At 49.1% G+C, this 26,086-nt stretch overlaps 2 protein-coding genes across 13 annotated transcripts; one reads left to right on the forward strand and one right to left on the reverse strand.

Annotated features, from left to right (window-relative positions):
* Positions 1-96: 96 nt before the first annotated feature.
* Positions 97-22,631, reverse strand: ubap2l (ubiquitin associated protein 2-like). 12 transcript variants are annotated; one of them, XM_060042755.1, is made up of 30 exons: positions 22,517-22,631; positions 20,848-20,986; positions 20,505-20,582; positions 20,014-20,124; positions 19,386-19,560; positions 18,103-18,207; positions 17,140-17,209; positions 15,495-15,539; positions 14,462-14,568; positions 13,853-13,912; positions 13,690-13,742; positions 13,474-13,565; positions 12,990-13,173; positions 12,531-12,732; positions 11,759-12,051; positions 10,441-10,604; positions 10,080-10,200; positions 9,886-9,925; positions 9,560-9,752; positions 9,405-9,471; positions 8,904-9,213; positions 8,071-8,159; positions 7,249-7,296; positions 7,053-7,134; positions 6,390-6,607; positions 5,729-5,834; positions 3,700-3,825; positions 2,552-2,619; positions 2,002-2,196; positions 97-1,902 (listed from the first exon to the last, which is right to left on the reverse strand). In XM_060042755.1, the coding sequence occupies exons 2-30, from the start codon at positions 20,941-20,943 to the stop codon at positions 1,807-1,809; spliced, it is 3,594 nt and encodes a 1,197-aa protein (XP_059898738.1). In that variant the 5' UTR covers positions 20,944-20,986; positions 22,517-22,631; the 3' UTR covers positions 97-1,806. The 12 variants fall into 12 exon arrangements, with proteins under 12 accessions (XP_059898738.1, XP_059898735.1, XP_059898737.1 ...); XM_060042752.1 differs by having other exon boundaries at positions 2,002-2,199; positions 7,249-7,302; positions 8,904-9,210; positions 22,517-22,630; XM_060042754.1 differs by having other exon boundaries at positions 2,002-2,199; positions 22,517-22,630.
* A 129-nt stretch (positions 22,632-22,760) lies between these two features.
* Positions 22,761-26,081, forward strand: LOC132450754 (protein C1orf43 homolog). The gene is made up of 7 exons (XM_060042847.1): positions 22,761-23,453; positions 23,561-23,662; positions 23,803-23,911; positions 24,038-24,091; positions 24,587-24,753; positions 25,063-25,121; positions 25,470-26,081. The coding sequence occupies exons 1-7, from the start codon at positions 23,391-23,393 to the stop codon at positions 25,678-25,680; spliced, it is 765 nt and encodes a 254-aa protein (XP_059898830.1). The 5' UTR covers positions 22,761-23,390; the 3' UTR covers positions 25,681-26,081.
* The last annotated feature ends 5 nt before the right edge of the window (positions 26,082-26,086 follow it).

Here is a 26,086-nt window from a genome sequence, read left to right on the forward strand (position 1 = left end):
GTTTCATTGTTTTTGGCAAGAGTTTTGAGAGGCTGCCCCTTAAATACAGCTGGGCTTAGCTGATAGGGATTCAGAGTAAACAAAATGCAAACGATATGGAGAAATATTGTTTGAGTTTTATTTGGTTCTTCTTTTATTTCAGAGTTAATTACAAGATAGTGAATGCCCAATTAGCTATCAGATGCCCTCTGACTTAAATGTATTTAGACCTATATCCTTATGGTTCCTTGAATCCATTGCTATTGGTTTCAAATGTTACATCTATTTCAAACTAATATTACAATTGTAAGCAGACTCAATAACTTGCAAAGCCCATTCCAGTTCTCGACATCACATTCAAGCTTAATTTGGATAAAAATGCTGTATTTACAAGCAACATCAGATACAAAAATAAAGTTTCTTAAAAAAGACATTCACATCCAAAGTGATGAAAATGTCTTTCCCGTTTATTTACTTAATATTTATATATTTTTTACAAAATAAAAAACATTTCAAAACAAAAAGCTAACAAGTCTGCAAGGATCTGAAGAGGGCAGGGAAAAGCCGACAAACAAGGACTACAGTACTTGTGTTTTTTTTTATATATATGTACAAGACAAGTTCATCCATTTAAATCTTAAAACGCACAGTACAAAAAGGAAAAAAAAAATACAGACGAAATAAACCCATTGTACAATTCTGTCCATCAGTACTTAACTCTGCATCGTTCCATACAGTATGTGAGCAGACAGGCTAAGGGTAGGAGAATATAGGGGGTAAAATAAAGAAACACGCAAGAAGGCAAACTGGGTGTGTGAGTCGCCCACGACGTTCCCTCTCGACATTGCTTGCAGAATGGTATTGGAATTTTCTTTCGGTTTCCCTTAATTCATTTAAACCATGCTGTACATAGTTGGACCATGGCCAGTGACTTCACACGCCATCACAAATCCTGTCCCTAGTCCAAACGCAAAAACACCAACCAAACAGACGGCGCTGTACACACCCATGGCCTCTTCATGTCCAAACACACGTGCAGACACATGGAAAACAAAAAAAATACACTTTCCTCGCATTCCAAGCCAGTGAGCTTTCTTATACATCTTTACTTATAATATATCTATATTTAGTACAAATAAACATCACAACTCTGCCAATTTAGAGATTCATTATCTTTGAACTTAAAATAAGCGTACAAAAGAAAAAAAAGTCAACATTGTAAAGATGTTAGCGGGACTGAAGATGTGTCTTTGTGTGCGTGTTGGGGGGGGGGGGGGGGACAAGGAGTTCATGGTGAGATATACAAAACCAGCCTGTTCCTCACCGTAAGAAAGTTCGCTTCTCCCCATCAATTAAAAAGGAGAAAATAAGGGGAAAACAAAAACCAAAAAAAAAGTACAACCCAAAAACAGTCAGTTAGAAAACACTTCTATGTTACAACTGGAAAAAAATGGGGGAGGTAAGGTTATAGGATGGAGAGATTTACAAACTTCCCAACAGTGACATAGTTCACCTCTTTTACCAACATCTAGCTAAAGCTACACACCACGCTCCGGCCCCCTCCACTGCCGACAGGTCCTTCTCCTGTCCAGCCATGCAGCGCTCCGTCATCAGAAGCTGCAGAGCACAGTGGCTGGAGAGGGAAGTCCATGTCATAACGGTGTCATCCCAGAGAGACACGGGCCAGGGGTCACATGTGGTCAATTTGTACGGTGGTGGTGGGAGAGAGACAAGAGAGTGGCAACAACAACTTTGTAGCTGCACTCTTTGCCGAGACTTTGGGAGGGGCAGGGCTGCTGCCGACGGCGGACGCAGCGCCTCTCGTAGTTAGTTCCCTCCCCAGTTGTAGCTGTTGTACGCCGACTTGTTGATCTGGGCCTTCTGTTGGAGAGATGCGTTCTGGCTGCGCTGCCCTGTGCCCGTCTGGAGAGAGGGGCAGAAGAGACCGGGGAGGGAGTCAGTCTCCGACGGGGGAACACTACCCCCGAGCCATTAGAACCAACCCGGGGCCGGGGACTCTACCTGTGCTTCCTGCTGCAGGTGGTGGTGCAGGATCTGAGAGTGTTGCTGTTGGTGCGGCGCCAGGATGTGCATGAAGGGGGCCTGGGGGTAGCCGGCGGGGGCCGGAGGGTTGATGGGGCCCCCACTGCCCAGGGCCGAGGGCAGGCTGAAGGAGGCGGTGGGCGTGCCGGCGTGGAAACCCTGCTTGTCGAACGACTGCTGGGCAACGGAAACAGACACGGACGAGTTAAAGCTTATTTGAATACCAGAGTCATGTGATGAACTAGCACTTGTTTGAAAAGCAAAGTGGCCTTTGACATGCACAAACCGGAAGGAAATGACATCTCGGCATGCTCCCGAGTGCCGTAGTTCAAAAAGAATAGCTTGCTTTAGCCCATTGGTACCATTGTGTAGTCAGTTTGGGCTATCAGGTGGTTACCACTTATGGCTAAATGGGCTCAGCAATGAGAACGAATTTCAGATTCATACATAGAGTTTAAGGTAGTACTATTACGAATCTTGACATGAGGCTAAGATAATGATACAGCTAGTAAACACAGATAGTACTGACCTGCGTCTTAGTGTAAACAGACCCTGAAATATCTGGTACGCCAGTGTTGCTTGAGGTCACGGAGACTCCTGTAAAAAGAATGGACAAACACAAACTGACTCAGGGCATTTGTAGAGGACATACCTTTTGTAGAGCAACTACATACCGGGCTACCCCGGACAGGTTCCTGACACCTAAAATTAACTACAGTACATTAGGGATTTTACTTTCTGAAAAAAAACAATGTTTTTGTTTGTAGAGGGTCTCATCATTCTCACGATGGCCACTGTAAACATCCGTGAACAGCAGGACTTCGATCCATTTTACATCATCAACCCATCGTCTGCCCATGCCTTGATAAACCAAGATCAGTTGGGAAAGATTCAAAACCAAAAGCAGAATATAATATGCAGAAGCCAATAACGAAAAACTTTAAATTAAAATGAGAATACAAGACGTAGTGTGGCAGTTCTTCCTCTCCAGCTCAGCCACAGAGGCATTACTGCGTTCAGTGTTTACAGCCGTCCTTCCTGTAGCACACACAGACTACCTGGATGGCCACTGGTCAGGCTAACCAGGGCAGCTTGGTGTGCTCAAAATAACCATTGATCGTATTACTCAAACACGGCAAACCCGTGTAGAAAACGGTGTGCCGTTAACTAGTTCTGATATACGATTTGTTCTCTTGGAACGCTTGCATTCCCCTCGCATTACGACTCGTCCTCCGTAGCCACAGAACGTGACGAATCGTCACAAAAAAAAAAAAAAAAACTCAAGCCATGGGCGGCATGCAAGCGGCACACAGACACGGACGGGGGAGGGGCTTCTCGGGACCTGCTCAACGTTCGACACTCAACCCTTTTAATTTTTTTTTAACAGGGAGCCAATGACCCCAGGGATAATCAAACAGCCAATGGGACGAGTAGCCGTGGTGGGTGGGTGGGTGTGATGAAGGGTGGGTGGAGGAGGAGGGCGAGGCTAGCGGACCAGGCTGGTGGGCCGTTCAGGACCCCCACCAGATCTCTAGGGCGCTCTCTGCAGGGGCTGAACCAAACACAGCGAGTGGCCGAGGACCACAAGCGGGGGGGGCGGTCGGAGGGCCCCTTCAGCGGCTCGAGTCCCAGAGGGAGCGAGCGCGAGGGGGTGGGCGGGCTCTGGGCAGCACTCACCGACTCCGGGCCCCGTGACAGAGGTGGCGGGCTTGATTTGCGCGGAAGCAGCGGCGGCGGCCACGGTGCCGTATCCACCTTTACAGAAATCCCCACTCCCTGACGCCTGGCCCACATCCTCATAGCCTGCAACAGTCAGACACACAGCCGCAGCCACAGCGTTAGACAACAGTCAGAGACAGCCACAGCGTCAGACAACAGTCAGAGACAGCCACAGCGTCAGACAACAGTCAGCCACACTGGCCGCAGCATTAGACAACAGTCAGGCACAGTCGCACAGCATCAGCAAAGTCAGACGCACTGCCGCAGCCACAGCGTCAGACAACAGTCAGACAACAGTCAGACAACAGTCAGACGCACTGCCGCAGCATCAGACCGTCAGACGCACTGCCGCAGCCACAGCGTCAGACAGTCAGACAACAGTCAGACGCACTGCCGCAGCCACAGCATCAGACAACAGTCAGACAACAGTCAGACGCACTGCCGCAGCCACAGCGTCAGACAGTCAGACAACAGTCAGACGCACTGCCGCAGCCACAGCATCAGACAACAGTCAGACAACAGTCATATGCACTTCCGCAGCATCAGACAACAGTCAGACAACAGTCATACGCACTGCCGCAGCATCAGACAACAGTCAGACAACAGTCATACGCACTGCCGCAGCCACAGCATCAGACAAGTCAGAAACAGCATTAAACAACAGTCAAACACAGTACGAGACAACAGTCACAGATCACCAAACAGTCAAAGCACTAGACAGTCGGACAGCACTGAACAGTCAAAGCACTAGACAACAGTCACACAGCACTGAACAATCAAAGCACTAGACAGTCACACAGCACTAAACATTCAAATCACTAGACAACATTCACACAGCACTGAACAGTCAAAGCACTAGAAAACATTCACAACAATAGAAAACCATCACGAAGCACTAGACAACAGCCGAGACACCCAGCCAGAGCAGTAGATACAGAGGGGAATGCACAGGCTAGGGCCAATGGTGTTTGCAAACTATTCATTGTTTCTCAATTAATATTTTTCATGCTTGTATCAGCTTTTCATTTGTTTTGTGCAGGGATCTATCTTCTTTACAACACCAGGCAAAGCATAGAAAGAAACTGGCCCTGGCAGGTAACCAATCTAAGGAGGAAGGGGGATTCAGAGGACCTTCCAGGGCCGGGCTCAGCCTTCAGACACATTGCTTGCTATGTGGTCATGCCCATCTGTTATGAGAGCGGGGTAGAATAATTGGGTAATACCATTTGACCCAAGCCTGGCAGGGGAGTGGGCATATGGGGAGGGGACACGAGGGAAGGCTATGAGGCTGTAGCAGGGTGAATGCCGGTGCAGCATGAACACGCATGAAGACGGTGAGAGGTATATCTATTAAAGAAAAGATAGCCGGACGACATGTGACGCAGTCACTGTATAAAGCGAAAAAGAAAAAAGGACGGGAAGTAGAAGCAAGGCGAGATATCGGTTATCAGAACTAACGACTAGGAATGAACGCAGACATCCTTTAAAACACATACTGTATTGAAAGGCTACAGCCCGCGACGGACGACATGCCCCCAGATAAGTCATTCCTTCAAATTAAATACAATACATTCTAGATTGATCGCAGCTAGGGATGCTAGTGAAGCGACACCAAAGGGATACCGGCTGCTCAGATTCCACATTTGGAAACCGTGCCGTTGATCACGAGGCATTGTGGAACAATTAAACTCATGCATATTAATGACAGCTCTTTGTGCTAGGCAGCAGCCACACACATTTGACAGAAAGCAGGGTTTCCAAAACGGGCCGTTTCCAATGGCAGGAGACGGAAGTACGAGACAAAGCCAACACGTACTGCATAAGAGCCCGGTGATTAGACGGCGTCCCAGGCTCGGCGTGGGGGAAGAGTGTTAATGTATTCAAAGCCCCGAGGGAACGGGCCATAGGGTTCAACACAGAGCATCTGAGGTTGGTGAGAGACGCGTGCCGTTTTCACCGAGACGGGCGCACTGTTTTGGTGCCTTACCAGTGCTGTAACCATGGGAGCCGTAGCCACCGGCCTGTTGGAAGGGCGTGGCAGAGGCGTTGACTCCGACGTTCACAGGGTGCTGCTTTGACGAGGTAGGAGCAACCTGGGGAACAGAGCCGGTCAATTCCAAAATGCCACAGTTTGACATCAACATTTAATTGAAGTGAGGAAAAACGCAGCCAATCAATATTGAGCCAGGACACATGGGGCAAAGCAAACAAGTGCCAGTGGACTTTGCTGTGCTGGGAGCAGCAGACAGAGTTATCCCTGTCTACGTCTCTACAGGGACAGGGTTTTCAAATAAGTCCGCCCGGCACTAGGGCGACCACATGGCCTTTCTAATAGCAGTGCCTCCTCATGCAGTCAGCCACAGAGGTCTGAGGGTGAAGCGTTTCATGCCATCCATCACCATCATGTCTGTGGCACACAGACTCTAGACGGGACTGCCACATAGGGAAGGTTGGTGTGCACAACACATCGTTGCAGATCAGAGTGCCCCTTCTGTATATCAAATGGAATCACTTGACGATACATTTCCATTAATTTTAATACAAAAACTATGTTCTGGTTATAATTATTATCTGTGGCCTTCAGTATTCGATGTTTAACCCAGGGAGAGCGACGCTGAATGAGTGAACACGACGGAGGAGCCTCTCACCGGGAACACGGCGGGCCCGTACTGGAAGGTGTTGGGCAGGCCCGGCATGCCGGTGTAGTAGGGCAGGCTGGTGTAGCTGTAGCCGGGGGGCAGGGCGGGGTTCAGGAAGGTCTGCTGGGCCGTGTGGTGGGTCTGGCTCTGGTTCTGCTGGCTCTGGGCCATGGTGGTGGCCGGCGCCGGAGACGAGGTGTCGGCGCGGCCAAACTTTGAGAGATCGCCTGGGTGGGGGTGGGGGTGGGGGGGGGGGGTCGGAGGAGGACTGAGTTTAGAAACGTCATCGCTGATCGATTAACCTTGTGCCATTAGAGATGACCGAGGTTCTAAAAGACATTAAACAAATTCAAACGATCAAGAGTCATTGAGTCTTAAAAGTGCTAGAGAGCAGCCATGATTTAACAAGACAAAGGGCATCCCATAATGCATTTCAACTGCACGCATGTCAATGAACAGAGTCCAGGGGGGACGACTGAGTGTTTCCATGACACAGCTCGTTAGTTCCAGACAGCCTCAGCGGGTGAGTGTGTGTGGGGGGGGGGGGGGGGGGGTCAGACTGCATCCCAGCCAGCCACCCTGCCTCACCATGGAAACGCAGAACAATGTTCCCAGGTGTGTGCATCCGGCCAGTCGTAACCGGAGAGGCTTGGGAGGGGGAGGGGTACTCACCAGAGTACGGGTTGTTGTTCAGGTTGCCGTCTCTGCCTGTAAGTGCGTTTGTTGGCGCTGCGAACGGGATGCTGTAGTAGTCCTGAGGCAAGGACAGGAACGGAACAAAAAAATAAAAGGTTTTCAATGGAAGGCGTCAAGACACCGTTAACCCATGTGATAATGCCTCGGTACAAATGAGTGCGTTTCAACTCACCAGGGGTATTCTGGCCTGGAGCATCTGCAGGTCATCGTAGCCATACACCTGAGGCTGGCCAGACAGGGCAGGAAGCATCAGAGGAGTTCGAATACAGTGGCAACAAATGTATACAACATGAGCGACAAATGGGCATTTCTGGTGCATTTTCTACAATAATCTTTTTTTTTGTGTTTTGCTCGTGAACAGGAACAAGATTAAATCAACCAACGCACAGCAAACTGTTGTGACCAATATTGTTTGAGAAGGTACGCCCCCACGCAACCTTTTGTGGCAGGCCCACAGCATCAACGACTCCCAGAGACAATCTACCAGCAGGGGGGGTTGGAGGACTACACCAATCTAAGAGAAGCCCCCCCCCCCCCCCCCCCCCCACCTGCTCCGTTTCCCTGGGCAACACAAGTTCAAAAAAGGGGAAGTGTGGAAGAGACAGAATACGTGTGGCGGCTCGTTCTGTACGACCAGAGGTCGAGGTGTGACTGTATCTGGTGTCCCCTGCTGTCATGCGGCATACACACGCCGCCGTCATGCGGCATACCCACACACACACACACACACACACACACACACACACACACACACACACACACACACACACACACACACACACACACACACACACACACACACACACACACACACACACACACACACACACACACACACACACACACACACACACACACACACACACACCGCTAACCCCAAGAGAGGCCGAGCAGGACATGTTGGTGCAAACAATGGAGGAGCCCTTTGTCTCGGGTCCCACTGCGTACGAGGCTCCGGGCCGTGGCGTAGCCCCGAGGGGTGAGAGGGACTTACAGGGTAGGCGTGAAGTAGTCCAGGGGCCATGATGTAGGGGTTGGGGAGCAGAGGGGGCACTCCGGGGGGCAGGTTGGGTGGTGCTTTTCCTGGGGGGGGGGGGGGAATAGAGACAGGTAATGTGAACAACGAACCACCAAAGGGTTTTGATTGAACAACAAGTACTCTTGTGCCGAGTTGGAACAGGCTGCTGCAGTTGGTGCATCATATGCGCTCCCTGTTTTCTACTTTACAGTCAAGATCCCCGTCACATAGATCACAAATTTACATGAATCAGTGACAAAGGATGATGATAAAGCCATTTTGTTTCAACTGAGCACAAAGAAAAGTTGTACGAGAAAGGGAAGGGGATATAAACCTTATCTAGAGTCAGCCACAGAGGCATTACTGTGTTTAGCGTCTCCTGCCATCATTCAGATGTCAGGCTATACAGTGCAGGTTTGTCTGCACAAAGCGGCTCAATGAAATGGGTGCCGTTAAAACACCACCACCCTTGATACACAGACATGTTGTAAAGGACTTTCATATCGTCTTTCACATCAATTTCACAGTCAGGATGTGACTGCTGCAATAAAGGGACTCTGAGATCAGCACTGCTTCACCACATGTACGCTGCAGTAAACGCAGCTTTTAAAAGGCTAACATCCATCTGGTGTGCACTTCCCCAGCCAGTCCTCATTACACCTCACAAAGGAGGGAAAGAAACAAAGAAAGGAAAATATGCGATAAATAAGGAAACAAATATAACTGCTTAAAAAAGAAAAAAATGGACTAAGAAGGAAACAAGAACGGACGTAGAGACCCCCCCCCCCCCCCCAGCCCCACCCCGCTACCTGAGGAGACTGAGCCGCGCAGCGACGAGGCGACGGAGGAGGAGGCGGGGGGGGCGATGGAGACGGCGCCCGGCCCGACACCACCCATGGGCTGGCACATGGAGGCGGCGTTCAGCCCCATGGCCAGGCTGCTGACGGGCCCCAGGCCGGAGGGGGCCGAGATGGTGGTGGCGCCCATGGACAGCACCTGGGGCATGGCGCCCAGGGCCACGTGCGTGGAGCTGGCCACCGAGTAGGAGGAGGGGGCCGACGAGGAGGCGTAGGAGGACGAGGAGTGGAGGCCGCCGTCGCCGTCCATGCCTTGGTGCTGCTGGAGAATCAGGGGAGGGGGGGGGGGGGAGAGAGACGAGTCCGTTAGGGATGTGGTCAGAGATAAAAGGGCCATTAGGGTTCCAAGAGGGCTGGCGCTGGAGAGACTAATGCATCATTTAAAATGTGATTTGCCGACGCATATCTGCATTGGTTGATTAATGAGCAGCGAGGCCCTCGAAAACGGCTCACCATTAAGCTGGGGTTGCCCGTTCTCCCTGAAGACTGGGGGTGACCGCCCTGCTGGGAAGAGAGCGAGCTGTGGAGGAAATAGACGGGGTTAATTTCCTTGGGAGTAAACATCAGCTGAACAGGTTCTAATAATTACATCGAGCGCCTCATCTTACTTGATGTGTTGGGGCTGGGTGACACTGCTTTGGGTCAGCTCCTCGCTGTGGCCCAGAGCAGCGTGGGCCATCTGATTGGCTGTGGTCATCAAGGAGGTGGGGCCAGTGTCCGTCAGAGTGCCCATGCCGGAGGCCGACGCCGTTGTGAGAGCCTCAGAAACCAGCTTCCCAGAGGCTGCAGAGCCGCCTGCAGCTGAGTGGGGTTAGAGGAATCCTTTACTTGAAGTAAATCCAAAGAGGATTGGATTTTTATTTATTTATTTTTTTCATTGATTTTCTCAGTCAATACCATCAGTACAAAAACATAAAAGACGGTGAAAACTCACCGTCCCCAGATGGTCCCGTCTGCATTGAATGGAAGCCATTCTGTTTAAAACAAGGTTCAAATAAGGGCTTCTCCTTGATCACAACAGGCTAGAGTATGAGTGAGCGGTGGCAATAAAATGACTATAAAAATAAATGACATGGGGAACGTAAACAAGACGACAGGTTTGTGCGAGCACGGGGGGACTTGTCCTACGTTGGGCTGCATGTCCTTCTGGGGAGACGAGGAGACGGAGGAGGGGTATCGGCGCGTCTGAGAGGCCCTCTGCTCGTACATCTCCATCTGGGTGGGGCTGGGGAGGCCTGGGACCGACTCACTGGAGGGACGGGAGGACCACACCGTTCACATACGATGGACACTTAAGAGGACGTCTATTGTATTACAAAACCGTCCCAGAGTAGAGGCCGGAAAAACGTGTCACAAAAGGCTGATAGAAGACGGAGCCAAAGACATCGGGCAAAAGTACAAAGTAAGCAATCAAGATGCAGAGTGTGGCGTCTCAAATCCTAAATCCTCATACCTCCCAGTCATGCTAAGGGCCGAGAGGGGTCCCCACCTGCTGGGAGCGGCGTAGAGGCTGCTCTGGGCCTGGTGGCTGGGGGCGGCAGCGGGGTCGTACTCCTGTAGCACCGGTTCTGTTCCAAACTGCAGAGCTCCGAACTGGAGATGGAGGCCGGAGATGTCCGAGGAGCCCGGCATCTCCACTGCCATGGCGGGGATCTGGGCGGGGGGGGGGGGAACGCTTTTCATGACGGGTCACGAAAACACACGGCTCCAATTTCATTGAGGGAATTCTTCGTCAGACAGTCGTGGACACAAAGTGTGCATCATCCTGAGAGGACAAGGTTACATCAATAGGCTCCGACCAGACCCATTGAGCCAAGTTCAAAGACAGACCTTTCAAAACAAGAAGATGCCATTCAGCAGGGCCTACACGTTTTTGTACAACACAGAAGATCACGTTGCATTATTGACACTAGGGATGGGACAGAATATCGGATTATTCGTTGCCGAGGGTCAAAGTTGATTGTTTAACATTTGGACCGATAACATTTTTTCCCATTCAAATAAACAAGAATTAACAGATGGAACTAATGTAGGACACCTCAAAGGGCATTATCCTGCTTATACCATGTCACTTGCCAAAGAAAATAAATTATGACCATTCATATTTTTTTTTTATGCGTTTTACAATCCAAATATAAAGTTTTTCACAAGCCATAACTTTGTTTCCCTGGTAACGCCCGAGGGTTTGACTAATTCCTGGAACAATCATTACCCTCCCATAAGGTTCTTATGCAACGGAAACATTGACATTTCTAACGCTAAACAGGGCAACCTGACAACTCCACCAACCAAAAACAGTCTCTGGCGGTCGGCCTGGCAACACTTAGCAGTCCAGTATCAGGGTTTTATTAAAACGGTTTCACGCCTCAGGCTCAGGGCCCGGCATTGGCGGTTGGCCTAATCCTATTTCAGATAAGCTGCGACCATGGCATCCGTTTGTGACGGCCAGGCAGTAGACCAACCTGTAGTGCCTCTAACGGCCTTCAGGTGGTACGAGGTACGGGTTAGCAGAATGACCCGCCTCCGTTGTTTAGTAAACAGGAAGAAATGCATTCTGGGTGGCGAGTGCATCTCCATATTAGGCATTTTCCAAAGGTCCTGACTGACAGTTATACTTCTTTCAGGGTTGTGCAAGGCAGCTTTACAAGTCCCGGCAAATATGTATAACTCCAACTGCCGGGAGCAGACGAAACAACAACGGTAACGCATCGGTGGAGGGTGCTTCACGGCCTCAAAACCAGTCACCAGTGTAAACCACCAACTGACATCCCCTCTCTACGTCTTGACTCCAACTTCCTCCGGCCTACCTTGGTGGTGATGGAGGTCCTCTTCTTCTGCTGCTTCAGCTTGTGCTGCTGCAGCGGCAGCGGGCTGGAGCCCTGGGTGTCCGAGGAGCCGGGCGACGCCTGCTGCTGGCCCAGGGACGAGGAGGAGGAGGGCGGCCCCGTCATCTTGGGCAGGCAGGAGGCGGGCGGAGGCACGGCGTGCGGCGAGGGCGCGCTGGGCAGGAAGGCGTCCAGCATGGAGGAGGTGGCGGCCGTGGCCTGGTAGGGCTGCCGCTTGGTGAAGGGGCTGTGAGCGGCGGGCTCCGGCTTCGCCTCTGCGGAGCGAGGACACGGAACGGGGATGAGTGTCGCCGGGATTAGGCGGACGCGGAGGGCATGATTTGCAAGTCAAATGGCGTTTCGCTTGGAGACAACTATTGCGAGCGGGTGAACCCGAGGTGGAACGCAGGTCAGGAGGAATTGCATCGGATGCTAATAATAGATTACAAACCATATTTGGTAAAAAAAAAAAAAAGGTCCCATATTATACCACCTGGTTTGAGTGTGATTGGCCGTTACGAAAATCAGCCTCACAAGTGGGCATGTCCACCCAGATGTGTGCTGGATAGATCAGTCTACCAGCCTACCCAGTGGACTGCAGCAAACGCTGCTCATCTCTCCGTCATACTTCTAGGTGGACACTTGGGATGTCACTAAAACACCCACTCATACCTGATGGTGTAATACGGGAGCTTTGAGGTCTATCATATGACCTAGTCTGGTGTGGCCGTCGGCGTGCGTCTCTCCGTCTCACCATACTGGCCCAGGGCTGAGGCGCCGGTGTCCCACGAGGAGGGGCTGGCGCCGGGCGGGGCCACCTGAGAGTGCTGGGCTGCCAGCTGGGCCAGTGCCTGGGCCGTTTTGTACTGCTCCAGGAACTGAGAGCCGGTGGTGGTCCCCGTGCTGCCGCCCTTGGGGCCGCCCACGTCCCCGAAGCCCTTGCTCAGCATGTTGACCTGCAGCGCCGGTGGGGGGGGGGGAAAGGGCGATGCGTCAGATCACAGCAGAGTACTACTGCTGGCAGGGAGGATGAACGGCAATGGCTGAATGAGTACAGTGACGGGAGGCCACCACATCTCCCGTCTCACAGTGAAGTGCAATGCTCGGCCATGCAGATGGCTCATTTTTTTGGTTTCATGCCGGGCATAAATCACAGAGTTGATCAAACACTCATCCATTCTTAAAAACAGCAAAGCGCTTGCGGGGCCCTCACCATGCTGTGCTGCTGGGAGTACGGGGCGCCGGGGGCCGCCGGGGACAGGGGCACGCCCTGCTTGGAGTTGCTGAACACCAGCGACTGGTTGAGGGAGGCGGGCGGGCCGGCCTCCTGGGGCGCGGCCTCGGCCTCGGAGGCGGCGGCCGGGGGGGTCTTGCCCAGCAACACCGCCAGGTCGATCCTGGGAGAGGCGGAGAGAGTTCAGACTGGGGCAACACCGCACAATGGAACACGGTGGGCCGCAGGGTTTATTTTTAACCAACAGCGAAATAAATAAATAAGGGGGAAGTAGGGTTGAAGCGGCACTCTGGTTAAACTCGACTTTGAACGTGGAGTTTTTTTTTTTTACTGCGCTTGAACGTGGGCGAGATCGACAAACGCTTTTCCCGGTGTGCTCATCACATATCGAGTATCGGCAGCCGTCAAGCGACGTACACGGAGACCCCCGAGAGCAGACGTCAACACAAACGACTCCACCCACCTCTGTCCTTTGGTGATGGTGACGTTCTCCTGAGGTGGAGGCGCGGCGGCCACCGCAACATTGGACGCCGTGAAGATCTTGGTCTCAGACAACTGCAGGATCAACAAAACAAACACCAGATATTAGAACCCTACAGACCCGGCACCTGGTCATGTGGGGATCAAACCGAGACCTTTCTCTCTGATGTTGTGAGGGGGGGGGGAGGGTGGTACTCACGTCCTCATTCCAGTCTTCTGTGCCCCATTCCTCCGTGGCAGACCTCCAGGGCCCTGCGGATCAAAGGCAACAACACTGATATCCCCGACACGCCGCAGCTTCAAAGGGAAATATGTATCGGGATGGTGGAGGAATAAAAAAAAAAAAAGGGCAACGGACTGACCAGGAGCGGAGTCGAACTTGGGCTGGTAATTTGCAGCTTCTCCCGGGGTGAGCTCAGACCCTGTGAAGCAACACGCCGCGCGGTTAACGAGGTGCGTGCACAACAGTAGGTCACGCCAATCCAGCAAAGGTGATATATTTAAACCCGTTATCATTTATTTAGCCGGACTTCAGTAGTCTTGTCAGGGGGGCTCGTTTTCAACAGGATGCATTCGAGTTTAAATCCTGAAGACGAGTTTTCTTTCGCGATCCAAACAGTGTCTCCTCTGTGACAGTCGGTTGGCAGTTGCTATTCTGACGACAACTAGCAGAGACCGCTTCACACACACAAGCGAGTTGAAGAGAGAGCCTGTTGCGTTAGGTCTGCCTGCCATCGCTGGCGGAACAACCACTGCCGGGTGATGGAAAACCACCACTGACCCCCGAGTCCTTAACATTCATAATTCTGCAAAGGCCTTCATCAATGGGCCACAGTCTCAATCCCCATGACGTTACGTCATTCGGCGATAGCTAGTGACATAAGTGACGGGGGGGGGGGGGGGGGGGGGGGGTGATGAAAACCTTTGAGATGATTACTTTAAAAGCGACCTCATTGCAATGGGCGACTTACGGGTGCCGTCGTCGGGCTCGGCACCTCCTGTGCTGTTCCAGGTGCTGCCCCCGCCGTAGCTCTCGTCCGTCTGGGCTGGCTCGGTGTAGTCCGCCGGGTTGAAGGTCCTGGCAAAGGGGAGAGAGACAAGCGTGTGGTGAATCTCTTAACTACCCCGCCTGTGCCTGTGTCTTACTGGACGAGGACGACAACGCCACGCAAGAGCACGCCGGCCTGGGCGGGCTGCACTGCCTGTGCAGAAGGATCCAATCCCCAACCACCCAGGTATTGTCCAGAACGTCCATGGCAATTATCGTTTAACACTTGGCAAATGTAATTATAAAACAATGCATCGTTTCCCTTAGTATTATTTTAGGTTTACATATGAATAAACCTCTTCTCCCCCCCCCCTGGTAAACACACACAAACACACCACATCCTCAAAGCCATTGCGGTTGCGTAAACTAGATGCTATTTGTAGAACAGGGCAACACAAGGAGGAAGTGAGCAACAACAGGAAGTAGATAGTGGGTTGAGGCGACGTGGTCACCGTCGGAGCAAGTCAAGGCATGCAAAGGAAGGCGCTAAAACAAGAAGGACCCAGAAGCAGGAAGACATCCCAGTGGCGGCCCTCAGTTTCTCAGCTCGTCTACAGCCGACCACCGACCCGATCGTCAGTGAGTTACACCGAGGACGTTGTGTATACGCGTGCCAAAACATCCCACGTTAAGACAGAAAACCATCGCCGCTCGCTCCAGACTAGCACGCCCAAGTAGCGTGCATTGCCTCGCCGTCGAGGAATCCCCCCTCAACCCCCTCCTCGAGACAGAAGCTCCTTGTTAGAGAGAATGTAAGCATTCCTAGCGTACGTCTGCATACCAGTGGCATGCGAGCAAACCGGCGCTTACTCCCAGTGTTGAGGAGCAGCATCTCCCGACGCTCCCCGCACGCACAACAGCAGCAGCAGCAGCAGTCACATCAGTCACATGTTGGGCACTCAAAATAAAAACCGCCACACGGAAAGCAAGATTCACACAGTGGGAAGTACACTCACCTCGTATCCCCTGCAAAATCATATCTGGCCTCTTTATCAATCTGGCTTTAGAGGAAAAATAGCATTCATTATAAGCAGCAAAACAACGGGGTCATTAAGGATGCATTTCATATTTGTGGTTGTTTTTTTTAGCAAGTCTAAAAGAACAACAGCATAGTCTCGGGTTACTCTCCCACATTTCTGTGGGCTTTCCTCGCAACACATCATCTGAACACGGCACCGCAGGTGTGCCACCACCTCACTGTGCGATCAGAGGCTCATTTAGCTTTAACCCAGGTACCGAGAGGAACGGCACGCACGGTAAACACACAACAACATTCCAGCATCAAATCTCACCGTCCCGAATGACTAAATTAATATAAAAAACAAACAAAAACAAAACAAAACATCCTTTGTTGATTCTAGGATGTAGTAGAGAAGACTCCTGGTTGCCCGTGATCAAAATACAACACAGCAGTGCAGTAAGCTCTCCCTTAAAGTGGCCGACTACACAACTACAGAAGGCAAAGCCTACCTCAACAGTAGCAGAAATGCACACCTGGCGGATGGATGAGGAGCACTTATGCAACATACACCTTCTCCACTTCCTACACCTTTGCAAGCTTAAGGGCTTCGTAAGCCTCAAATCCCGGCAGGCATTTTAAGTAAGGTAGTTGTAATAAAAGCCCATCTTCTGTAAACAGACTGTATATGCCGTTGTCAAAACAAAAAGGGGAGCCATGTCGTCAACACATTGGATCCATGTGGAATACCGCACTTTAATGAACATTGTGCAACAAGAACACACAATTGATTCTCGCTTGGTAACCTTTTTACACTAAAAGAGTGAAGAAATTAGTTTGCTACTTGAACTTGAAGCCCGGCTGAGGGACAGGCTTCGCTTGTGAAAAGAACCTCGCTCGCTGGTGTCGGGCAGTGTGTCTTTGGAGCCGAAATGTGGCTGCTGCAGGTTTTAGTTCACTACGATAGGCAGTTAGTGGGTCGATATTAAAAAAGAGGAGGGGGAAATAAAGGAGGCCACATGCAATACTAAATATATACATCCACACAGCCTCAACAGGTTATGGTGCTGTTGATACTGTGGACAGGAAGAGCACCAGGGCAAACCTATTCGAGACATGTTTGGATTTTAAGTAATGAGCCGATTATTTAGCCACTAATTAACTCAATATAACCATGCAGTTCGTTAGGAAGAGATAGTGACGACGGAAGCAGGAAACAAGCCCCGTCTTAAAATCATTTCTACACATAAACAACGAAAATCTTTACTAAGCACAAAACATTACATGGAATAGGAACAGGACAAAAAAAGTTAAAAGGCGCCTCAAACCACATGCCACGGCCAGACAGCAGTAACGTTTTAGGGTTACCGTTAGGGTTGGTCCCAAATTTAACTGCAAGTCTTGCAAGTCTAAAAGAGCCCTTCAAAAGCGTGCTCCAAGATGCAGCCACTGAGGTGTTGAGTTACAACAACCGCCGGGTCCCGCCCACACGGCTCCGTCTCATTGGCCCGCGTAGTGGCGAGGCTCCCTTGGATTAACGCTAGACAATGAGCAGGGGGGCTGGGGGTCCTGCTCTCTGGTGACCATGGCAACAGATAAGAGGGCATTCTGGTTTTTGGGGGGCAGTATAAGTGCTTCCTTACCCCATGCCTTGTGCAGAGAACCTGCCGCCCCGCCTTCCAGCCAGCGCGGAGCCGGGGAGGAGAGAGCCATCTTCAGAGAGGAAAGAGTTGGAAAATGAGCGCACTCATTTCACATGGTCATTTTTTTAATGAACAAATATTTGAACCAAATATATCTGCATACTCCAAAATTCTGGGATCATATTATCGTTAAAAATGAAGATGCATTACAATGTTCACATGAAAAGAACAATGCCTTAACAGCCACAAATTGTACTTCAACAGCAGTAGCATAGGTAGGTCCAGCATGTCATACACACGACATATTCCGTCAGCAGAATACATCCGTTTGATCAACTCAAATATCTGGTATTCGTGTCACAGGCAATAACCCTTCCTTGTGGTTGCTTGACAATATGCCGTGCCAATAAACAGGACCCGCCAGTATGTATTCTGCTGACCAAAGAAACAGCACGGCTCCAATTTGTCCTAATGCATTTTTGGCCGGCACACCGGAAGTCTGGCGACACTGAAGCCAAGTGACCGACGCGACGACACTTGGCGGGATGCTTTGAGCTTGTCCAGGTCTGAAGAACACACCCGTCGGTGGCCAAAAAGCACATTTAAAAACTACAATAGTATAAAGTGTATATACATGTACAAGTGTAGATCATTAAGGAAGGCCCTGGTCTGAGAGAACTCCTGGGTCAATTTACGTCTCTCCTGCCGTTACCCATATAACTTGTCGAAATCCTTTTTTAGGGCAGATTCTGCATAAGCAAATTACGTGAGTCAGCTGAGTCGGGTGTGGCATGGTCATTCACTATTTTCGCATCCATAAACTCTGCATGGACCCACGCACAAGGAAATAGGACAAATGTTTTAGCAAAGCCGAGAGAGACGGTCACGACAGTTTGATCCGCCAGACCGTTGTCGTCCAGTCAAGGAACACCAGCCCCTTCTCTCTGTATTAAAGTAACTTACCAAGAGCGCCCCTGCCTCTTCCTCTGCCTCGTCGTCCTCTCTCCATGCCTCGGCCAGCGATCCCGGCTACCTTGCTGCTGTCCAGGCCGTTCTCCTGACCTCGGACTGAAGGGGGGAAACAAGGGCTGGCATGACATTGGTCCTATGGTAAGGTGGTAGGTCGCCGTCCAACTCAAGGCGGCCGGGCTAGCTCCCAGGATGGATTGCGCAGGGTGGTCCGGTTACCGCCCAACTCCAAAAGTCTCAAAAACCATTAGTCTTACTCATAGGTGCAAGTGTAAACTTATAACAATACGTCCAGAGTCTACGCTTGTGTGGACCTGAAACTACCAACAGCCGCTGCCACCCAACCGTGCGAGGCCCATGTCAGGGTGCTTTGGTCGTACAAGGGCAAAGCCAACAGCTCGCCCGACTCAACAGACCGTAGGATTGCAATTGGAGCCAAAGCCAAACATCATAATGTTTCACCAAAACATAAAAATCACATTTTGATAATTAAGACAAACAATTTTGCATTACAACCAAGAGCCAATAGTGTGAAATATTGTCCAATGTCTTTCGAACAAGACTTATCTGGAACAAGTATGACCCATCGTCAAACTAAAAGCACCACGCTGCACTTCCATCATTGCCCTGCTCAGGTTGGGGCTGCGGTTTTACCGAATTCGCCCTTGCATGGATAAAGTCTCTGTAGTAGCACGGTTCGATCAATAACAATAAAAAAAGGGTATGAAATGACCAAGAGGAAACTTAAAACAGGTCCAACACAGTCTAAAAGCGCTGTGCAATCAATCTTTCATAATGCGATGGATGGATGTCTCACGCTCTTAATTTTCACTGGCACACCAGCTTCGCCTCAAGACCACAGCACAGGATATGATGAGTTGACTGTATGTGCGCCTGACTGCCAACGTTGTCGGTAATTCAAATCCGAAAGGCAAATTAACCAAACATATCAATTAAGAGAAAATAAAGAGGCTGGCAGCAGCAGCAGTATGAACGACGCAAAAGTGGGTGAACCTTTTCAATATCAGAGCCTCTTAAAATGGGATGAAAGCAAGCACTGAATTCTAGGCTGAATGTAGATGCAGAATGAGCATGTATTGTTGGCAGTTACTGGATGAATGTCAATGCCATTGATGAATGACAAATCAGTCCATTATGACAAAACAAACTTCCCTGAAAAGGTATACGTATAGAGATCACATCCTGTATAAAGAACGACCCTTCAGGGGCGCCTCGTCATGAGTACGAAGACGAGCACGAGCGTTGGAGGGACTCACACTCGCGTCCGCGGCTGGCCCCACGCCCCCGACGCGGAGCACCGCCCCGACGGCGGGCCACGTCCCTCTCGCCGCCCTTGTCCCGGTTCTCCTTCCCGTCTTCCCCCGTGTCAGCCTGGATCGACTCCTTGGGGCCCGACAAGCTCTTCTTCTTCCCCACCATCTCCCACGAGTCCTTGGGAACAGAGAGCGAACAGAGTCCGTCAGACGTTCCAATAAGTGGTTTCGACAGCGGCACGGCATAGCGGCAAACAATGTATGTGGAGGTGCTGATAAAGCTGAAGTGGGGCGAGTGACACGATGCCATTTAACAAAAGTGTCATAACCAACTCTGGATATGGCACATTTGTCCAGGCTAAAGGTCATCCTCAAACTTTATCTGGTGTGATGTGTTTAGTAAAAGCCATTGAGTGAAGCTGTTGTACTCAAGCACCCTACTCTCGTAAGCATTCATCCCTATACGACTGCACTTCACTGTACTGTAGAGCATCTGGTCCTGCTAGTGCTCGGGCTATGCTCCGCCCGGTGACTACAACTTGTGTTTATTGTTAATCTCACTGCACTCGTTTATCCCAGTGCTAACCCCACTTATTCAGGGGCTCTGGCCCCATACAAAGCCCATACTCACAGTGTCTGGGCTGCCCTCCAGTAGCACATTGATGGCTCTGTTGACATCCCCGTTGCAGTCGTGCAACGCAATCATAGACTCGTCCTGGTCCTTGCCTGTAATGTCAATCAGCTGCAGGAGGGAGGGTGGAACATTAAGACTTCTGTATTGGATGGACACAAGTCACTGATCAAAACAATCTACGAATAAATGCAGCTCTCTGCAATTTTTTTTATAGGGTTGTCTTAATAAGGGGGATCATTATTTAGGATTAGAAACTGAATGTTGTAGTCAATTCAAGTCAATTTGTTGAAGTAATTCTAGAGCACAGGTCCTGCCAATGAGGTCACTACTTTGAGAAATGATAAGTAGGACCCTCCAGAAAACATTGAACTGGTCTGTAACACCAGACAGAGAAGACATCCAATCCTGTAGCTTTCAACTTGAGCCAGGCGTCCAACGGGACATCAAGAATTACATACTAAATAAGAAGACAACTTATTTCCTCTCACCTGCTTGACCTTTTCTTCAAAGTCTGCATCATTGTGGTCAGAAATCATCTGTGCGAGTCGGATTTGCTCAGCAGTAGCCTAAAAGAATAGAAGTTATAATGAGCTATTTAACCATACATAAGTTGACACATTTGGCTTCCCCACGCCAGATGTAATAATAGAAGCATTTTAAATCAAGACCTGCTGTGGAGGTCATAGCTGGTGACTAGTGAAAAAACGGTGACTGAAAATGCTTTTGTGAACATTCTGTAACCAATACATACTAAAATGAGGAGGTTGTAAAGCAGTGAGAGCGAGGGAGCCAGTTACTTCCTACAGCAGCTAGCGGTTGTGATGGCGTTACCTGGGGCCTCTGCTTGTGCTGTGTCTGGCTCTGCGTCTGGCCCTGCGTCTGATCCCAGTTGCTCCGTGCCCGGTTTCCGCCCACGGACGTCATCATTTACAGTATATACAAATAACAGTATTTACAAAGGAAAAAACACCTGGGGATGGAGGAAAAAAGCCTTAGAGGAGGATGAGAGTTTGACTGGCATCCAGGACACTTTGCATCTCATCATGTACTTATTCACATGTAAAACACTTGCATCCAAGCAGACACTGGCAACATGGCATTTGTAAGTGCCATTTTACATCCAACTATTACAAATCCAAATTAAAGTTGCGCTAATCCATTCAGAATAGGTCAGACGGATCTTTCTTAATAGGTTGGCATTCAGTAAATTGGTTAGTGTCTTGATGTTACTGGTGTGCTACCCTACATATGTAATAGAGAAAGTCTTAAACTTGGTTTGGGTCTCGAACAAAGTCTTACTTAAAGCTTATTATAGAATTGGGTAGATATATGTGACAAACCATGCAGAAACGTTATTCCGATTATCCAGGACACGCCTGGAGTAGTTATAATTGAACCACAAAGATTGAACAGCAATATATTGCAGTTATTATTGTGCATTAGACATTCTGTACTGGTGCAGTTGCTTTAGATGATCAAATAAAGGCGGTGTCGAAAGGCCAATGCGAAACGCGGGGTGTCATCCGAGAGGAGCAGAGCATAGTGTGGTACCGTTGGGTACCACACGTTATAAAGAAGCGAAAACAACACCCACTTTCTTGATCAACAACGATTATTCAACATCAAATAAACGCGTTCATATCGAGAACCGGATCATGCGGGATTTACACCGTGCATCTCGTCTTGAAGCCTCGAATCAATTCCCAAACATCGCACATGTATACTTTCGACTGAAATCTGGAGATCGTTACGTAAAGTCCTCTTTGAGCTAGCATGAGAATATACAGCCAGGGCCTGTCGGATACAACCGACAGCGTTAACCCACCGCATGGTCAACATGCTAGCTGCTATGACTTCAGGGGAAAGGTCTAGCCTTGAAGTCTCGATGGGTTTCCGCTCCTCGCAGCCTCACCTCATGGCAAAAAAAAAAAACGAGGCGACGTTCACTACGGTGATGTCGACCCACTGGATGATAAATCAACAGGAAATTAACATGGACCCTAAAATGCTCCCATTAAGACAAGTTTCATCCGTTCAATAAAATAACTCCATTGGGTTGGATCACCAAGTATAAGTAAGGGGAGAATAGGACTGACTTGACCGTAAACAGGCTAGGTTGTAGCTAAGCTAACTTGTACTGCTTTCCCATAACCGGACGTTAGCTAGTTAGCTAGCAACCTAGCGATCTGCAAACGCACTCCGAACAATCCTCGATAATTTGAGCCCCGAATCCATCTGCTGCTCGGGCTTTGTGAATACAAGAGTACGAGGCACAAGTAAGGCCTATAGGCCCCAAAGATGAAAAATAGCACGATACTGACCAGAAACGCTGCTCAGTGTTAGGTATTCTGTAATACAAGCGACCAAGAGCCCTCTCTGTCGAGTTCCGAGTTGGATGTAGACCATGAGCTAGTTTCTAAGCCTCAAGTCAACACCGCTAACTTGATGAAATGTGTCAAACCGACTCATGCAGACAACAAGCGAGAGTCTCTGAATTTACCTGTTTCTTTTCCACTCTGACACCACAGATAGCTGCGTCACGTGGTTCACCCAGAGATTCAAGGAAACTGGACCGGAGACATGTGATCAACCCACTTTTAGCTGGAATATGAATATGGATCTTTTTACGTCTGATAAAGATGCTCACCAATCTAAATGAAAAATATTGCTACCAAAAATGTGTATTTTTGTACAATACCCCTTTTTACTGTAAGATTTAATCATGAATTAACGCCGTTCTGTGATATGCATACTATTTTACTATCCATTATATTCATTTTATATTTAAAGAAACATGCAACCACAATTTCCCTAAAATAATGGAACTGGTTATGGTCTTAAGGAAGATGACAACATAATGATTTTTAAAATGTTGATCAGATTAGACTATATATCAGAATACTGCAAGTCTCTTCGAATGAAAATTATTTCTCAATCAAATAAGACCTAATAATAACGAGAATTCAAAGTTGTATCCATAGACTGTATTAAATAGGTTTTATCTCAGGAATCATCAATGGTCCAGTGCGCAGGTGCCGCCGATTTGTACTGCCCTGCTACGACGTTATTACGGTGTTGTTAAGGGTTGCAAATACTGTCTCCTAATCGTCTGTGCTGTTATCATTTTTCATGGCTAGCGACATTAACGAGAAATACCTCGTTTTGTTGATACAAATTGAGAGGATTTAATTCAATGCGAAATGTAGCTTTGCAAAGCGAGCATCCTGTCTACAAGTTCTAGTTGTACATAGTGATATTAAAACCAGGGGCACATAGCTAGCCATCAGTCAGGTGTCTATGGTCTAGCTAGATTGCTAACTTGCGTGGTCCAGGGAGCTGTTCATTCAGCCTGGTGCCACACATAAAAATACATAATGGCAGATTCTTCACCATTATCTGGAGTTAATGTAGTTCTAGTAATGGCCTATGGAAGTCTGGTGAGTATCATTGCATGGCCAACCCAGCTGGTTTTACAATAATAGATAATTAGTCTGTATGGATGTCGCATCAATGTAGCAGCTCAGTCTACCACGTTTATGTGCAGGTGTTTGTGTTGCTATTCATCTTCGTTAAGAGGCAAATTATGCGTTTTGCCATGCGATCTCGTCGAGGACCCCATGCGCCCATTGGACACAATGCACCTAAGGTAATGCTGCTTTGCGCTCTTTCCTCTGTGCATTTATAACAGTGCTGGCTTCTTCAGTACAATGGAGCATAGCCTTATGTTATCCCTATAATATCTTCATAAGAATCAAAGCATGATGCAATAAAGTATATGAATTACAGGGCTTGAGGGAGAAGATCGATTCAAGGCTTACCAAGGTTCAGGAAATCCGCTTTGAGCCACGTCTGTTATCAGAGGAGGACGATAGGCTGAAGCATCCTTCACAAATCAGTGAGTCGCTTTGTTTTCCCTGTATGCAGTTCACATTTGTGTCTGATCAAATTCGTTGTTGAATTGTTATAACTGTCATGTAAACATGTTGACTTTGAGTCATGGGCATATGTTTGTAATTCAAAGGTTGCTACAACTACCTGTACAGAATGAAAGCCCTTGATGCCATTCGCGACTCAGGTGAGAGAGTTATAGATGTTTTTGTTACATAATGAAGGTACTGCTTTCCATGTAACCTCTGATCAGCCAGAAATCCATGAAGAAAACTACAACTGTTAAGCTCATTTATTGAGTTTTTACAACCTAGACATTTAGGCCCAATCCCATTTCTACCCCTTACCCCTCCCCCTTGTTTTGAAGGGGTAAGGGGAAGTGGTAAGGGGTAGAAATGGGATTGGGCATTAACATCAGAATATAGGGGCAGAGCCCCAGAGTCCCAGCCAAAAGGTTCTGGGGTCCATCTCCAATGTCCTCAGCTGATCTGTTATCATCCTTGAGATGCCTGACCCTTACCTCCTAGATTCGACCCCCACATCTGTCTTCTTACGTTACTCCTGTAAAAGACCATCCCACCTTAAGTCCCTTTGGATGAAAACATACTCTTGAAATAGCAGCAGATGGTTTACCCCACCGATGCTATGTCCTCTACCGCCCTCACCTGTCGCTGGGCCTCAGGTATCACGCTGCAGGAGATAAGCCACACCCCCGGGGCGTTCACCGGTCGCAGCTTCCGGAGCTGGCTGCTGGAGCTGCGCAACTCTCACTCCCTGATCAAGAGCAGCCGCAGCGCGCTCATCGACCGCCTGCTGGAAGGCTACGACAACGCCCGCCATGGCACCGGGGTGTGTAGCCGGGGAGTCCGCGTGCCGATTGGCCGATTGGTCTGAGGAATAGGCTTGGAATGTGTTTGAGTGTTGTTGTTGAGGTTTTGTTTAGGGCCACTATTAGAGACTGTGGATTGAAGCGTGGACATTCAAAAGTCAATGCTTTCTCTCATAAGCAGCCAATGTATTGATTTTACATTGATCTGAATAGAATAGAATATGAATCATTGATCACAATTGCAAAGCTCTTTTCAGCGTGACACACGTAACTCTGCAGTAACCTTTGCTGTACTGTCACCAGTGGTTAAACCTTGCTTTATGTTTCAGGTTTTTGGGGAAGCCGAGTATTTGAAATACCAACGAGCTCTAGATGAATTAGCGGATGTGTAAGTGTCTGTGTTTCTGTGTCCGCTACAATACATTCAAACATCACATTGGTTTGTAAGCAGTTTGGTAGAAACACTTGAATACACACTATTCCTCAAGAGTGGGGTAAATAAAAGTGTAGGAAATAGATTAAGTTGCAAGTATCTGGATAATGTCGTTTTTTCCAAACCGTTTTTATATTGTCAAAAGAAAACACCATTGCCAAAGCATTAGAACCGTTAAACAAAGGACTGATTGGGTAATGTCCGGGAGGGAGTAACTGTAATCCAACGGTTCCCTGGAATCGGGAGCCACTCATCTCTGTGGGTGTTATTGACTGTACTCTCTCTCTCTCTCCCAAACCTCAGGGTGAAGGCCTACTCCAGCAGCACCAGCCTGGACCTGCAGCACCAGTGTGCCGCAAAGGACCTGACGGGCTCCCCCGCACGCGGCACCACCCCCTCCACCATCCAGGTCACCTACCTGCCCTCTACCAGCCAGCGCAGCAAGAGGCCCAAGCACTTCCTAGAGCTCAAGAGCTTCAAGGACAACTACAACACTCTGGAGAGCACCTTGTGAGAGAGAGACTTTCGGAGGGGATCCAATGCGCTCACAGAGAAAAAGAGAGATGCTCAGAACAAACAGGGGACGAGGTCAATGCGGGGAATGGGAGAACAATTTGGAGTAATACTGCATTTATATTTTCTTACTTGACTTGAATGTATCTTCTGATCCATATTGTGATGGGTTAGAGAGACATATTTGTACAGAATGCGTTAACTTATTCAAATCATGTTGTGTGTTGGTGTTTGTGGTTTTGTGTTCATTGTGATGTGTGATCTGAGATAAACGTCAGACACGCCTGTATTATTGCTAGTTGTTTTTTTGCACACTAGGTGGCAGCAGTCACTCAGTGATGTGACGACTGAGCAACATTTCTGGTAATAAAATTGTAAACTTCAGAGGAAGACAAGACAGTACTCAA

Source organism: Gadus macrocephalus, chromosome 22, assembly GCF_031168955.1.
Source record: "Gadus macrocephalus chromosome 22, ASM3116895v1".
NCBI lineage: Eukaryota > Metazoa > Chordata > Actinopteri > Gadiformes > Gadidae > Gadus > Gadus macrocephalus.

What these genes read in the sequence shown, in the direction of transcription:
- ubap2l (XM_060042749.1), bottom strand. Translation starts at nt 20,943, where the DNA reads ATGATGACGTCCGTGGGCGGAAACCGGGCACGGAGCAACTGGGATCAG. An exon ending in AGCACAAGCAGAGGCCCCAG is followed by an intron (nt 20,583 to 20,847) that starts GTAACGCCATCA and finishes CTATTCTTTTAG; the next exon opens with GCTACTGCTGAGCAAATCCG. An exon ending in GACGGGACCATCTGGGGACG is followed by an intron (nt 9,753 to 9,885) that starts GTGAGTTTTCAC and finishes AACCCCACTCAG; the next exon opens with CTGCAGGCGGCTCTGCAGCC.
- LOC132450754 (XM_060042847.1), top strand. Translation starts at nt 23,391, where the DNA reads ATGGCAGATTCTTCACCATTATCTGGAGTTAATGTAGTTCTAGTAATG. An exon ending in TTGGACACAATGCACCTAAG is followed by an intron (nt 23,663 to 23,802) that starts GTAATGCTGCTT and finishes TATGAATTACAG; the next exon opens with GGCTTGAGGGAGAAGATCGA. An exon ending in TGATGCCATTCGCGACTCAG is followed by an intron (nt 24,092 to 24,586) that starts GTGAGAGAGTTA and finishes GCTGGGCCTCAG; the next exon opens with GTATCACGCTGCAGGAGATA.